Here is a 17,565-nt window from a genome sequence, read left to right on the forward strand (position 1 = left end):
ACTGCATCCTTAGGGCTACATGTAGATTTTAATGTGTTTTAAGGGACAGATAGTTAATTTGTGGAAAAGTTATACAAAGGCAGATATATTTATGAAGTTAAAGTAAAGCTGTATTGTGAAGCAAATTATATTTAAAGAGTTTATTAAAAGTCAAATAACTGTTAAGAAACTTAATCATATCTTTCTGAAGGCAATAATGGTATTGGGCCTGGCCTAGGATTTAATTTTGTAAGATGTATCATCACATGTGGAAAAAAAATGTAGAGTTGAATCTTTGTTATTTTTACTTGGACTGTTGCTGCAACTCTGCATTGAACAAATAAAGCATATTTATTTATTCTGTGTTTCATGAAGTTGTCCTTCTTTCCCCTTTCCCCAGAGAAGGATGCCGCATAGAGAATGTACTGAAGAATATCAAATGCAGGAGGTATGCTTTCAACATGCTACAGCTGATGGCTTTCCCCAAGTGCTACAGACCTCCAGAAGGCACTTATGGAAAAGCTGACACCTAATTTTACCAACATGGAGACAAACAGGAACACAAATACACTGAGCTTTGAAGATCTCCACCTCTGTCATTTTTATTTTTTAATCATTATGAGTAGGGTGAGGCGCTCATGAGTGTCGCTCCCATGAAGACCAATACATTACTCAGAAAGCAACCCAGATCTGAAGTCTTACCAGCACTTCCGTGTCCAGTCCATCTGTTCTCCTTTGTGTTAACACACCTCACTGGTTGAGGTTAGTTGAGAAAGTGTAATTCCATTTGTAGGGTATTTGAATAAAACATGTCCTGAGAAAACTAGGTTGTTCCTATGGTGCCAGAGGTGACTTGGAGAATGCCATTTAGAGTCCTGACTGCAGACAACCTCAGAGTCCAGCTTACTGGCTTTTATATAATATGTGTATAGTAAATGCAATTAGGGACTGGTAAAACATGCCCTTGATTACTGACATGGTTTGCAGGTATGTTTGTACAAATCTTTGTCATCTATGTCAGATGTGATCCCACTTTCTAAGTTAGTAGATGAAAGTGTGATCAGAGTCATGAGCTACAACAAAAAACTACTTTTCACAAAAATGATGTGGGTTGGGTAACCCACCTAGACACAGCAATGTAGAGCCTTTAATGGTATAGTGGGAAAACACTTTAAGGCACTAAAGTTACAAAGAAATTTAAGGATAGTGCCTGCTGATGACCCAAATGCAAATCTCCAGCAGCTTGAAATTCACGTGGAAAAATTCATAAGAGAGAGAGAGAGAGAGAGAGAGAGAGAGAGAGAGATTATGAGATATTCCCTGGGAGTCCTCTTAAGTGTGTAAATTTGCTTTTTGTCATAGGTCAATATATGTGAAGTGAAGAACCATAAAACATGTGTGCAGCCATAAACAGTGATAAATCAACACAGTACCTGTCAGCTAATTCTTACAGTAAAATAACACCAAATGTAAAATTACTAATATCCCAAGTTAGTCATTTCCTTGGACACCACGTTGCAAGAGAAGTGAATGAATTAAGGCACTGCACTTGATGACTGTAGAATAGCCATCTCAGCCACCCTTGCCATCTTGCTCTTTAAACTTCCTAACCTACAGCTTTCTTCTTCCAGATTGCTAAGCTAACTATGTGTGAATATTGACAGAGGAGAGCCAAATAAAAATTAGAATTTATCACTGAATTAACATTCAGAATAAAGTGATATGAAAAAAAATTTATTCTTCCTTTTCTCCAAGCTCATATCTCCCCAGAGCATGCTAGAGGCTTCTTACATCGATAGTTTTCTGCTGTGATTTCATTCATAGAGCCATATTGCTTATCTTCATGTGTATAACGTGATAGCCATTTGCCTAAAAGGCTTCCTTCCTGTAAAGGGTTTTCAAGTAGCCATATAGTCCCATGTTGAATTTTCCAAGAGACTGAAAACAGAAGATGACCCTCAGAGGCTTCTCACAGTGGAAATATCCATTCTTTTTAAAGGCAATGACCTATGGCTGTTACCAAACTATTTATAGCCTTCAAAAAGAAAAAAAATGGATTTATATATAAAATTATCTTAGTGTTCTCAGACTTAGTCTCTGTTTTAGTCATTTAATATAACGTTTGTAATTATTCTGTTTTTATCAAGGTGGTAAGATCTGTGGTTATTTTTGTTACTGTACTGAGTTTAAGGTAGAGAGAGTTGTGACCCAAGAGTGTCTATTCCTGAGCTTTTCTTAGTATCTCAAGTAGAGATATGCAGCCCAGGACACATTATATAATTTAAGGTCATCTTGATTCAAATATGGTAAGTATTTATTAACCAGAAAGCCAATACCAGGGTTTCCCAGTTTTGCATGACATTTCACAGGATACATTTTCTTTGTCAATAAATGCTTATGTAGAAATATCAAAGGTTGACCTCTATAATGCACAGTAATGAAGTTTTACTCATTGACAGCAGCACCATTTCCAATGGGGATCAGACATGTGTACATCCTCGTCACGGAGGAGTTTAACAAGAAAATTCCTATTTCCTAAGTGTGACTGCTCTTCTCTAAATGCACTCAGGCAACCAAGCCATGACACATCATTACCAAGATTTCGGAACCAAACATTAAATGAAACCTTTTAAAAATCCCCCTTTCCTAAACATAGCTGCAGCCATGCAGCTCTATCAGCTGCCTTCCTACTGTCTCAAACATGCTTCCATTTAAGAACCATACCAGCAGGTGGATCTGTGGAGATCATGTAGAGTCAAACAATTTATCAAGAAAATGACATATCCAAACAGTGAAGTGGGTTTTTTTCTTTCTTTCTCAAAAAAAAAAAAAAAAAAAAAAAAAAGCTTTTCTTCTCAACAACTGCAGGTATTAATTATCAATTCTGGTTTAACTATTTACAGAGCAATCAGAGAAATGTATTAAAAACCAAAAAGGAGAGCACACCCATGCTTATTATCCAAAGGTCTAGAGTTTGTGTGTTTTCTCAGGACAACTAAATGTCCCTTTGAAACATCTGATTGAAGAAGAGGTACATTTGTGTGCAGCACGCCACTGAGTTTCCACCTCTGCTTTTCTGCCTAAAATATTGCTTTGAGCTTTAGCACACGCTGCTTAAAACATCTTCTAAACGCTAACATTTGGGTCAGTCTGGTAACCCAGTAGGGCCATGATAACTATGTGATGTAGCTGATGAATTCTTTCAAACCAGTCCCTCCCCAGTCATGCAGCACTCCCTATGGCCACTAGGCATGCAATAAGCCATTGCTTCTGACAGACAGTGCCTCCTTGAAAGCCAGCACAGACTGGGTCATACAGCTCCATCCCCCACATTTTCAAACATTAAATGATTAGAAAAAAATGTGATATTTTTTTCCTAATCAGATCCCTCCCTCTGCAAAGATGTTGTGCCTGGAGACTTTCTTCCAGGGGTCCCTGAGGTGGCTGATTCATGAGAGCTTGTCATTGAGTTTTCTGAAATTGTGCAAAATAACTGCTACATGCGACCATGATTAGCCATGTTATGAAATGAATTTGTTAAAAGTAAAGATGAAAATCAAATCTTATAACTTCCTGGCTTTTTTCTATTAGATTTTGCTATCTATCATATTTCTAAGTGTAGTTAGCCCTGTGGTTCTGCATTGTTCAAATTCTTTATTGATAATATGCAACCGTGAACTACTAGACTTCACATTTAGGAACACAATGTTGGTATCTTGAAATCACCCACAGTGGGAATATTTAAACCACAGAAATTGCCAAATGTTATAAACTAGGATATTTTTTTTTAGAACACCAGTTGTTAAACATTTACCAGCCAGAGTATGGCTCCATGCCACTACAAATATTCTTTTTTCCTCCAGAAAATAACAAATTACTGGAAGGAGGATAATTTTAGAATGGTTTTTAAAGGAAAGCAGTCTTTTATCAGATTATTATAATTTTATTGTAGATTTTATCATCCTTAAGGAACTTATACCCAGTATACTGGATACTTATATTTATTCATAATTCAGTTACTAAAAATTAAAAAATTGTTTTATTAATTAAATTAATCATCTGCTGCAAGTAGTCCTTAGAATCCTAGCTTTATTATAAATAATATGTCACCACCAAATTCAGGAAAGTGTTAATTTAATCATAATATCCCAAAATTCATAAGCTTATGATTATGTTATTGTTGAAATAAAAGCAGGATTATATCATTATATGCAATGTTTACTAAATTGAGCACAGTTGAAACTCATCCTATTTAATTAAATAAACTCTGGCAATATAGCAAGAAAGCATAGATATACATATCTGATTCTGACAGGTGTGTCACAACATTTTAGTCCAATCTGTGGGACACATTTTATAATCTCTTAAGAAATAAATGAATTTTGAAACACATTTGAGGAATATGTCTGAGACACTCTGATCAGCATCTGTAGAGAGCAGTATATTGGACACAAAACATTTCTAATAGTTAGAACCTGTATAAAATATACAATGTTCATGACTGAAAAGAATAATTAATTTTTTAAGAACTAGAATGATTTATTGACAGTTTTAACATAAATTCATATTCATCCAACCTACCTCCAATCCGTGTAAGCTATGATTCCATATTTATCATGTTAGCTTTTAAAGTAAAAAAGGAGGGGCTTACGTTTATCTTTTCTTTCTCTGACAGCTTGAAATTAGAAGTTTTCACACAAAGATGCTAACTATAGCAAATATTGACTTCAAAAATACAAAGCTAATAACCAGTGGTTTTGATAAAATACAGTATGCCAGTCAGTATGGAGATAAGGAACAAAAATTTGCACTCTTTTTTTTTTCTGAGCAATGGGACATGTTATTTTCTCTTTGAATTTTATTTCTAAGACTACAAAATACAACCATGCTTCTAATTAAGAGGGCCATACAATACTCAACCAGAGAAAGGGGTGCATATAAGGTAATGGTAATCTCCAAAATGGTGAATGCAATTGGTTTTCCTACACTTTGATTTGCACTCGGGCATACATACTTAAGGAAGTAGAAGCTCAGAATTTAGTTACAGAGAATGTGGCCATTAGTGTAAATACAATTTGCATAAATGTTTCTCTCTATAAGCCATGTGCCATAGATGCATGTTAGCACAATCTGCAATGCAGTAAAAGTGATATTTAAGGAAAGAGGCATAAACCATTCTGTGCTGGAAGAATAGATTTTCCATAATATTTCTACAATCTTTAAAATTATTCCTAGATGACAAAGGGCATAGTGTAACATTCTGTCTTTTATAATGATCTGCGAATTTGGCCAATATTTCTGTAATACCTGTGTAATTTTTAAGACGAGTCATGTCATGATCAACAGCAGAACCTATCTCCTGTTTAAAAGCCTTCACAGTTTTCAAAGGGCAGAACCTTCATTTATCTGTGCATGCCCCACCCTTTGTGCATTCTGTGTGGACATTTTTTCTTTTAATTTAATTCATTTTCAGATTCCTGTAGTACTCATTTGAAAGGTTGGCACTTGATTTCTTTTTATGTTAAATATATATTCTAGATAAACCAATAATGTGTTGTATTCCCTTATGTCATGGAAATGAGTCATGTGTAGGTCACTTTATATTAGAATTGGAGGAAATATCACATTCATTTTATTTTGTGTAAATCATATTCATTGTGCACTGTATGTATATTTTTGTTGAAATAAATATGGTTTTATTTTTATGTTTCTGGCTTTTCTCCCCATTATACATTCTTTTTCATTGTAACCCATGTAGCAGTATTTAAATGTTAATGGAAATATCAAAAAGGTAGCACACATCACACTTCAAGGAGAATAGACCTCAATTCTGCTGGACTATAATAACAGCACATGCTTTCCATTGATGACCAGTTAGTATCACTTCACTGACAGAGTGGGCTTCCATGGTCACCCTTCTTGAATGTAGCATCAAGCACAACTTCCAAGCAGAGTCAACGGCAGCTGTGACGATCCTACATTAGGAAATTATAAATAATTATTTTAAAAATTTAAATGATAGATACACAGATAGATACAGAGATGACAGGTAGAGAGATTGATAGAACTTAACCCAGTGAGCCCAATTAAAACTGCCCACATGTGTGTATAAGGTCATCCACCAGGGCATAGGCAACTTACAGTAGCCACAGTCTAAAGGAAGTATGATTCTCTCTTCCCTAGTAACTGTCCTCCGCCAACAGCTCCTCAGCGGGGAGTGGGCAAATCATTAATGTTTGTTGTCTAGATTAAATGTAGAGTCATTTGAACATGACAAAGTAATTCCTTTTCTTATAGACTACATCAAGCTGCTCCTTTGTGAGTCTTTATAGCAGATAACAATAGAATACAAATGCCAAAGGCATTAATTTAGATCTTTTGCAAAAGACTAATCAAATTGGAGCTCTGGGTCATTTTTTAGGAGTGAACTTTGACCTTCTGTGTTTAAGCACTTAGCTGATACAGCAGTGAGCATTCCCTCTTCTGTCAGGTTATTCTCAACAGGCTGTGTCTTCACTAATCATCTTCCTGTAGCAGGACATGGAGGATGTTGGAGGAAGATAAAATCGTGAAATAATCCATCGTAAATTATAGTAAATACTGCTTAGCAGAGAGCTGGGGAGTAGATTGTATGAAATAATATGATGCTGTTTTATTTTAAGCATCCATGTACAGGCACCTAGATTCTTACAAGTGAACAAAATCATCAGTCAAGATAAGAATACCCCAAGGGACTCGGAAAGACTATTCTGGGGCAATATGTTGATCAGAGGGAGGATTCAGAAATATGTATAGGTATAATTGATGCTGGTCAAGCCAACAAGTAGTCTGTGTGAGTGAAGCAACCAGGCCTCATTCTGTGGCTCTGTCCATCTGTCCATTTAATAGTAAGCACTAAATTCTCTCTTGATTTTAATAAATAAGAATAATCAATGGCTCAAGAAAAATTATTTCAATAGATTTTAAATCAAATAGTGAGATGTGGGAAAAATACACTGGAGTGGAATACTGGAGGTTGTCCCCATCCTGGTAATACCATGAGTACTTTCTTGTCCATGTGACTTTACTGTTCAATGTGGTGCCTAGTTTCTGAACTGTGCTAATATCCCCCCCCCCCCCCCCTTTGGCGTGAACAATGGTTTCTTCCGTCTTCAGTCAGTCACCACATATTTTGTGACAATTCATCCTATCTGTGGTTCCTTCTCAGTCCAACCAGTCCTGTCTTCTGTATCCATGTCCTGCTTTCAAGATGACCCCAAGGTCCTGGAGAAGTATTCATCTTTGCTCAGTTTTCTCTCCTTTAAGATTCACAGCTATTGTTTCCAAGGAGAATGCACTAGCACAAAGCTAAGCTAAGTATATTTCTGAGTGCCTACACTTAGAGATAAACCATCAGTCAGTCCTCTGTCCATTAGATGAGAGCATATTTCAAGTTATCTAATGCTCCAATGTGTACACATCTGAATTATAGGCAATAATATGACTTACTACTCAGTGAAGCAAAAGAAAGATGCAGGAATAACCTTGACATTGGTGACTCCTGGGCAGAGGTTCACTCCTGTGCTGTTGCTCAACATCTCAGGCTCATTATGATTTATGCCCCTGAAACCTATGTACCTAAAATTAGAAGGACTACAACCTAACATTAAATTGCTTGGACATGTTTGCTGCGATACCATGAAAGTTCAGCTGACAGTATCCACCTATTCCACACACAAAAGGCAGGAGGGGCATCTTCCCTTTACCTGTGTGGGTACATAAGTAAGACCCATCTGCGTGAAGGCAGCAGATAGAATCCTACATCTATTATCAACACTCCAACTTCCTAAGTGGGGCAGCTAAGGCTTCAGTGTGGGCAGGAAACACCAAAACATTTTCTTGACTGTCAGTTGACGACAGTGACTCCAGATACTACAGTAGAGTTGCTTGAAGCCACTCATTTCTTTTTCAGTGTAAGATTTTCAAGTACCTCCCAGCAATTTTTACTAATACCTCATTCCATTAATAAAATGTAGCAAATGATTTTCTGCTACTAATAATTGGATTATCTTTTTAAAATCAAACTCTTACTTTTTCTTGATGTTTGCTGCTAATTGTCTTATTTATCATTGATATTTTCTTAGGCTGTGTTTGTATTCTAGGATATGTGCTTTCTGTGAGTGGATGTACATGGTCTAGGATGTTTATAATTGCCTGGCTCTTCCACCAGTTTATACACAGATTTCCTGTCTGTTCATGGGATCAATATGTTAGTCATAAACATTTGTAAGCTGGAATGAGTTTTGTCTCTTCTTTGCCTATTTACACATATTAATACTTTTGTCACAAAAGTTGTAGATGGTACCACCATGGGGCCTTGGAAGTATTACTTCCCTTCATCACTGCCAAGGGAATATCTTCCATTATCTTACAATTTTAGGTCCACAGAAAATACATGCTGTTTGCTATTTAATCATTTTATAATTTGTTATCACTTACCGTATACCCTATAAAGCTATTTTTCCAAACTGGGAGTCACTGCATAAAGTGCAAATACACACACACACACACACACACACACACACACACACCTGTATGCATACACATACTCTTCCAGATTGCTTTGAGGTCATTTCTTTATTTCTGTTGAATATTTTCAAAACTATCATATTGTATTACGCTATTATGTATTCTATTCCAAAAAAAAAAATCTGAACAACATTCCTGCAAATATAATCAAACATTTGTTTCATTTTTTATTTATATCACACCCCATATCTATTCCTTTCTACATTTATTTAATTGAATTTTACTTGGTAGGTTCTTATAGTACTAGGATCAAACCCAGGTCCTCAGAAATGCAAGGGAAAGTGATCTTTCTAAGACTAAGCTGCAGCCACAGCCAGAAGATGCTTCTGAGCATCTGTGAAGCTAGGTCAAGCAAGCTTAGCAGCAGACAAGAGTAATGGTTTGTCTATTAATGGAACTTATAGTCTTGTCTAGTGTAAGACCCAGTAAAAAAGATAATTAACTACTAAACTACAATTATTAATTATAATATGAAATATAAAGAATATCATCTAAGGATTTGATAGTTGTTTTTAAACACATAGTCTCTAATACATGATTCTTGTTCTTCTCTGCCTCTTGAGTTCTTGGGTTTATACATATAACCCACTATTCATGGCTTGATGAATTTATTATCATTTCAGTTAAGAGTTTCTTCTCTTGAAATGATAGCTTCAGTTAATCATCTCAAGGAGAAGAATTCTACATTGAGCTCTAAAGGAAGTGAAACATTTAGTTAAAACAGGGCAGATGCACATAAAGGGTGGTGTGTGTGTGTGTGTGTGTGTGAGTAGTTATTAGGAATCTGTATAAGAAGGGACTGAGCTTCACATTAGATGCAATCAGAAGCAAATGAAAGGTGTGAGCAGAGAATAAAGAAGTCTAGTTTACATTCTCAAAGACTCTAAATGTTGTACAGATAATAGATTGTAGGGAATCAAAATGCTAAGTCCTGAGGCAATTGAAGAAGTATGTAAAGTGGCGGGTGGCCTGGCATAGACTGGGTTTACATTAGTAAAAAATGAAGAGAAGGAGGAATCTTGATGTAACATTTGAGGATCAGAAAGCCAAGTCTTGCTGTAGTTGGCTGGGAGAGGAAACAGGTAATTGGGGTGAACTTCAGTGTCCAGTCCCCGGGACTGCAAGGCAGTGAGGGAATGCCATCTATATGAGTACACAGGTGGACCAATCCACACAAATTTGGAGGAAAAAAACCAATTTTTAGCTTTGAGTATTATGGGTTCAGTTGCCTCTGCGTCATGCACCCAAATAAATATGTCCAAAGGTATGAATCTACAATTTGGAGCAGAACATAAATGGAACATAATAAGGTAAGTTCTCAGCATGCGTGATTCAAACACTTTCAATACTGGTAAGTGTTGAGTTGAAAATGTTCCTGTGCATGTGTCTGTCTCTGTCTCTGTCTCTGTCTCTGTCTCTGTCTCTCTCTATCTCTCTCTCTCACACACACACACACTCACACATACACATACTCACACATTCACACACACACACAAACACACACACACACTCACACACACAAACACACACACATACATGCACACACAGAGAGATACTTAAGCAAAAGACAAATTTTTGCCTCATGAATGAGAAAGCATGAATTGAACTTAAGACAATTTAAACAAGCTCTTAAATGAGGATATTGTCCTTCTATGTTTATTCTCCTCGTCGTCCTCGTCGTCCTCGTCGTCCTCGTCGTCCTCGTCGTCCTCGTCGTCCTCATCGTCCTCGTCGTCTCGTCGTCGTAGTCGTCGTTGTCGTCGTCGTCGTCGTCGTCGTCGTCGTCGTCGTCGTCGTCGTCCTCCTCCTCCTCCTCCTCCTCCTCCTCCTCCTCCTTCTTCTTCTTCTTCTTCTTCTTCTTCTTCTTCTTCTTCTCTCTCTCTCTCTGTCTCTCTGTCTCTGTCTCTGTCTCTGTCTCTCTCTCTCTCTCTCTCTCTCTCTCTCTCTCTCTCTCTCGTATGTGTGTGTACATTGCATGGAGTTTCTTCCATGCACTGAGTTATCTTTACTTAGTGTATATCTCTGCTACTTCTACACAAGCGTGGTAATTTCACTTCATGACCAATAACTTAAACAATCTTTGGCCATTCAACATCCATGTTACTCACTGGACCAGTTTGGTTCACATCTTTATACATATGGTGGATGAAAAGAGTGCTTTAATGATAGCTATGCCATGTCTCCATCACTAGAAAGGTCAGTTCCCACAAGGAAATAACACACAGAAAGAACAAGTCCACTTACAAAATCAAAGTACTGAGAAAATTCCCAGATTTAAATCTTAGGAACTTCATTATTAAGGATCTTGGCCGCAGATAAACCAACATCCTGGTTTTAATAAAGATTCTTTAAGGTAAAGTTCCAATTAATCGCAGCTGTACTCTAAAGTTACCATAAGGTAAAAATGCAAAGTAATTTCATAAGAAATAAGTGTAGGGGCTGGCGAGATGGCTCAGTGGGTAAGAGCACCCGACTGCTCTTGCGAAGGTCCAGAGTTCAAATCCCAGCAACCACGTGGTGGCTCACAACCATCCATAACGAGATCTGGCGCCCTCTTCTGGAGTGTCTGAAGACAGCTACAGTGTACTTACATATAATAAATAAATAAATCTTTAAAAAAAAAAGAAAAGAAATAAGTGTAATGAGAACACAGTGTCAGGCTATGATGGGAGGCAAGGGTTCTGATGCTGTCTTGCTTCCAGCACATGTATATAGAAGTACTCGAGTCTCTTTTCTGCTCATCATTCGACATACACTAAAGACAGTGTCATTACCTCTATGCACATCCTTTAATGACAGGCAACAACAAGCCTCCCTTAATTCAGAGGGCTTCTGAAACATGCCTTGCTATACCTCAGAGGTCCTTGACTGACTCCTGGAAGAAAGTGTTGTTTTGAACTTCTTTTATTTGTATAATTAAAAAGAAAATATAATTATGAGCATGCATTTGGTTTTGTGTCACACCTTTGTTAGCAATGACCTCTGGCATGAAATTTATAATCTTCCATGGCTTACAAACTAATGACATTGCTTTTGTTGTTTGATTGTTCAATGTGGAGAGAGGAACATAGCATGTATGGCTTATTCATTACCTATTTCTTTTTACCCAATATTTTCCTACTTATAGAAATTATATTTTATAAAACCAAGAAAGAAGAAATATTCCCAAATCATTCTGGGTCCCAGTGTTAACTGTTGTCCAAGATATACTCTACAAGGAGGAAAAATATGCCAGCTAGCATTGTTTGCAAAAATAATGCAAAATTCTGAACAAGTTTTGCAAACCAAATGTAACAAATGGTAATTAGTGCAAGTGTTATATGGTTTGATGTTCTACACCCAGGCTGCATGATGGTTCATAGTAACCAATTACAGAAGGACCACTACGTAACATTTTCCTCAGCAGAAGCACAGAAAAGAGCTGAATCCAAAGGACAAAAGAAAAAGACAGCAATTTCTTTTGACACTGGGCATTCTTTGAAAAAAAAAAAGTAAGTACTTTTTAATGAGAGAACTGATTTTTTTTCCTCTTTGAGATCTGAATAAGACATGGACATCTATTCTCACTTCTAATTGTAATTTCACTGAAGGTTCTAGCCATACATATCAGTGAAAACACACAAAAGCTAACACACAAACTTTAAATTATCTCTATCTGCAGAAAAAACAACTATGTAGAATTGTAGTGAACTGTATATAAATCAAGTGATACATGAACTTAACAACATTGAAGAACTCAAAATGGATGGTAGACTGATGAAAAATATAGATAAATAATTACCTATACTAAATTGTTCTAATTAATCAAACCCACATTAAATAAAGAGCATTTAGAAAAAAAGTAGATAGATTTTCACTAAGTGGTGCTAGAACATATTTATGAATAGTAAATGCTCACCACTACATTAAGTTGCATACACTTCACTAAAAATATAAACCCTAACCAAAGTGCTATAGAATTATAAGAGGAAACAAAAAATGAGTTTCAATATTTAGTGAGGCAAAGAGACCTTAGATATATCAAAAAAAAACCAAATTATGAAAGTACAATAATGGCTCAATTTAGTTTCATTGAAATGAGAAATATGTGTTCTACCATCAACATTACTGACAGAAAGAACATCTTTCCTATACGAAAAAAATGCATGCAAGTTACACACCACCAATGACTTGTATTTACAAATATAAACAAACTTCGATATTGATCTATAAGAAAATAAACCAGTCAAATAAAAATGTCACAAGGAAATCAGCTGACATGACACGTTTTACAAAGGAGATTTGTAGTTCAATGTTAAGAATATAAACAGAGAACCATAGTATCGATAATTAGATAAAAATCAAAAGTAGTTCTACAGAAAAGCACAGAGAGAACCACATGTTCATATATTGTCGAAATAGAAAATTCAAAATAAAGCATCTAGGCTTGAGTATTATTTTAGTTTCTTATAATATTGAAATTATGTCTACACATACTATAGACACTTCACTAAGTTATTTGCCATAGAGAAACAAAAAATATGCATGTATATAAGAACATAAATATTTGTTAGCATTAATTATAATTTTATAAATATAAGTCTAATTTCCCAAACCAGAATTTTAACACATCCTTCAGCCATTAAATGGATAAAGATGTCATCATACATATGTGCCTTGAATAACAACCAGTAACTGTACTAACTCAAAAATGACCAATATAATCAAGGGAAGTATAGGGTAGGAGTGACTTGGGAGGAAGACAGGAGGGGAAATGGAAAAGAGGGGCAGAATCAAGTATGGGAGGAGATGTACAGAGGGTCAGGAAATTGAACAGAAGTGTGTATAGATGGGGGATGGGGAACTGGGGGTAGTAACCAAGAAGTCCCAGATGCCAGTAAAGCAAGAGCCTCCCAGGACACTACAGGGATGACATTAGCTGAAATACACCATCAAGGGGAGGGAGAACCTGTTGAGACCATATCTAGATGTTAGGCATGGCCCCTGGTTGAGGGATGGGATCACCAACCCATCTCCAAAATTTTAACCCAGAATTGTTTCTGTCTAAAGGAAATACAGGGACAAAGAGTGGATGAGAGACTGAAGGAAAGGCCAGCAAGAGACTGCCCCACCTGGGAATCCATCCCACATGCAGACACCAAACCTAGCCACTATTGCTGATGCCAAGAAGCGCTGACAGGAGCCTGATACAGCTGTCTCCTGAGAGGCTCTGTCAGGTTCTGACCAATACAGCTGTGGATGCTCGCAGCCAACCATCAGACTGAGCACAGGGACTCCAATGGAGGAGTTAGGGGAAAGACTGAAGGAACTGAAGGGGCCTTATCTGGCATCAATGGGAGGGGAGGCCCTTGGCCCTGTGAAGGCTTGATGCCCCCAGTATAGAGGAATGCTAGGGCAGTGAGGCAGGAGTGGATAGGTGGGTGGGGGAGCACCCTCATAGAAGCACAGTAATGGGACATGCAATAGGGGGTTTGCTGAGGGGAAACTGGGAAAGGAGATAACATTTGAAATGTAAATATATAAAATAAAATTTAAAACAAGAAAGCAAATTAGATTGTGCCTTCAGTGTAATTTAGTTTTAGAGGAATGGATTCATATTAGTGAATTGGAATATCACCTTGATTATTATGTCATTTCATTGCATTTATTATGTTTATATTTTATTTAAACACTGTCATGCACCACATAATGTTTTGTCTGATGAGGGACCCTTCTCAGAAGGGCAATCACATACAATTTGACTCCCTGGTGACATGAAAGATCTTAGTTTCTGTAAAGTATCTTATTATGTTCTCACATTCAAAATTGCCTTTTAATGCAGTTCTTGGAATGTATCTCCATCTTTAAGTTATGAATAAACATTTTAATGCAATATATATATATATATATATATATATTACACACACATATATATGACTTATGAATAAATGGAGGTTTCAAGTTAGTGGAAATTATAATCATCATAATGGCATCATGATAACAGCAAGATATTCTACAAACTCACCAGATTCTGCATTTCAAACACGCTTCATGTACTGTGTAAAATTATCCTTCCGTGAAACCCTTTCAAATCAATATTCAAAAGTAACCAATGCACCTGTCATCATTATTTTACATGTTTTTCGATAAGTTGTCCAATCCAATGGCACAGACTTGTCAAAAAAAAAATCAAAACACCAGCTCTAAATAATAAGAGCTAGTTTAGCCTGAAAGACACATTTATGCTGATGTATAAGAGGTGGACACTGGTATAGCATGCTTTTGGCAGCTAACAGAAAAATGATTGTTAATAAATAGACCATTCAAGATGAGAGCTTCAAAATTACAAATAAATATATTTACTCACTATGGGAATTTCTAAAACATAACCATAGTAATAAATATGAGAGAATAAGGAAGAATAAAGTAATAGATAAGTTTATGATGTATTTGAATCAATTAGATAGATATAGATTAGATGTAGATGTAGATATAGATAGATATATTCTTTCATATGTATGAATAGTGGGTTACAACACTATTTTTAGTGCACAAAAAAACATTCTCCAGGATAGACCATATGTTGTAAAACAAACAAGTCTTAACAATTTGGAGAACACTGAAATGATTCCAAGTATTGTTTCTGACAAAAATGTTATGAAACAAAAAATCATAATCGGAGGAATTTTGGAAGATCTACAAATATGTGGAAAATAAACAATATACCAATTAGGCAATTAAATAAAATTAAACCGTAAGTCAAATGACCACAGAAAAATTCAAGAGGACCATTTAAAAGTTATTTTAGATAAACAACCATATTAACACATTATACAAAAAACAAAACAAAACAAAAACAAAACAAAACAAACATGGGCTAAGGTCAAAGGGAATATAAGAGGGACAATTTTAACAAGAGGAACCTGCATCAAATAACAGAAATATTTCCAATAAGTGGCCTAACATTATGCTCAAGGAACTAGAATAAAGAAAAACAAAGTAAATCAAAACCAGAAATGTTAGTAAATAATAAAGATTCAAATAAAACAAATTTGATATAGGAAAAAATCTAGAAGATGAATAAGCCTAAACATGTTGTTTTTAAAATTTAAGTAATCAACCAACAAATTTCCAGGTAAGTATAGCAACAACAACAACAAACCTCTAGAACATAAAATTCAAAGGAAAGATGCAAATACCATGAAGTGCCTCTGAAATAAAACGGTTCATAAAGCACTATTACAAATATATGCCCAACTCAGACTGCCAGGGGGTTGCAGTGGGGGAACACACACAGACTGCCAGGGGATGGGAGGGAAACAGCAATCTAATGAAGGTGTTGACTCCATAAGAAACTGAAACCTTGTATCCAGCAGTAGAAACAGATTGAAGTAACAATTAAGTAACAATTAAAAACCCAGAACCTTAAAGGAGAAGAAAGAATAGAAAAAAGAAAAGAAAGAAAACAAATATAGATGGTATTGTTTCCTTTTAGATTTGACAAAAGTCGTGTTCATCTAATCAGAGTTGGGCTGCTTTGGTAAAGCTGCTCCCACTGGCAGCATGGTTCTCCCTAAGCCTTGGTCTCCTCTCTGCTCAGTGATCATCTGTGGCTGAGTTCTCAACAGATAAGGGTACAGAGATGATAACATGACCCGAGGGGTGGACACCACCACCGCAGAGCATTTTGAAATTGTATTTTACAAAAGGAAGAAGGACAATGACAATTTCGGTGTAGGATGGTACATGAGAACCCCATTGCTCAAAGAGGCAGGGAATGGGTACATGAAATAGACACTCAAAGTGTTTAAATGAATGCACAGGAAAGAGATGTCCCAAGTCTAAATACATGATAAGCCCTGGAAACATGGTACCTTTTAGCATATACAGGGGCATGGAGGGACCTTGGTTGCATATCATTATGGAAAATTTGGCACTCTAAAAAACCTGCATATTCCATGATTCTTATTTTATATCATGTTTTTGATCACAGAAAAGGCAAAATCAAAGAGAAAATGTAAATGTCATAGGCATGAGCTTGAGCAGAAAAAGTGCAGATGATTCTTAAGGCAGTGAAATTGTCCTGCCTTACAATAACTGGCCCAAGTTAAGATGCATTCTATGGGCAAGCACCAATCCCTGACACTATTAGTGACACTACTCTGTTATGCTAACAGATAGGAGTCTAGCAGCTATCCTCTGAGAGGCTTTACCTAGCAGCTGACTCAAAGGACACAGAGATGCATAGCCAAACAGCAGATGGAGCTTGGAGACTCTTATGGAAGAGTAGGGGGAAAGATTGTGTGCCTCAAAGGAGATAGGAACCCCACAGGAAGACCAACAGAGCCAACTAACCTCTTAGAGACTGAACCACCAACCAAAGAACAAACAGGCTGGACCTAGGCCTCACCACACTTATATAACAGATGTGCAGCTTGGTATTCAAGTGGATCCCAAACAACTGGAATGTGAACTATTCCAAAACTGTTGCTTGTGGGGCTGTGTGTGTAGGGGAAGAGGGAGGAGGGAGAGAGCCTGCTTTGGGACAGAGTTCCTGTGCTCTGGGCAGGCAAAAGCAAGAGGACTGCCAGATGCTTTACACGTGGCCATGGCCCCAGGTGAGCATCTGGCTGTGTGAAGCTACTGACCCCACATTGCAGGGGGTGAACAAGGGCCAGCCCCTGGTACCAGGTTCTCAGTCTCTGGCATCTCATGCTGGATACAGCAGAGGAGCTGAGAACAGAGTAGGGGCCCCAGGGTGACACTCTCGGCCCTGGAGATATGGGAAGAGGGCAGAGGGAGAAAGGTTCCCACACAGGCAAGAGTCCTTACTCTGGTCCAAGGCTGGAGCACAGGAAGGCCCTTTTAAGGGAGATTAAGCACATTAGGAGAAAACCTATCCCATCATCCAAGCACAGCAGGCCTTGATGAACAGAAACAGTCTGTGGTTTTAGAGCTTTGCTGTAGAAAGGCAGGGGGAAAGAGAAAAGGGAGAGAGAGAGAGAGAGAGAGAGAGAGAGAGAGAGAGAGAGAGAGAGA

The 17,565-nt window shown here is 37.1% G+C and overlaps 1 protein-coding gene across 2 annotated transcripts in view; it reads left to right on the plus strand.

The window, feature by feature from the left end:
* Inpp4b (inositol polyphosphate-4-phosphatase type II B) overlaps positions 1-5,663 on the plus strand; it is a 748,293-nt gene extending 742,630 nt beyond the window's left edge. For both annotated transcript variants that reach the window (XM_029480343.1, XM_029480345.1), the window contains exon 26: positions 380-5,663. In XM_029480343.1, coding sequence (XP_029336203.1) covers positions 380-512 — 133 coding nt within the window. In that variant the 3' untranslated portion in view covers positions 513-5,663. The remainder of the gene's footprint in view (positions 1-379) is intronic.
* Positions 5,664-17,565: the final 11,902 nt, after the last annotated feature.

This window comes from Mus caroli, chromosome 8, assembly GCF_900094665.2.
Source record: "Mus caroli chromosome 8, CAROLI_EIJ_v1.1, whole genome shotgun sequence".
NCBI classification, from domain to species: Eukaryota; Metazoa; Chordata; class Mammalia; order Rodentia; family Muridae; genus Mus; species Mus caroli.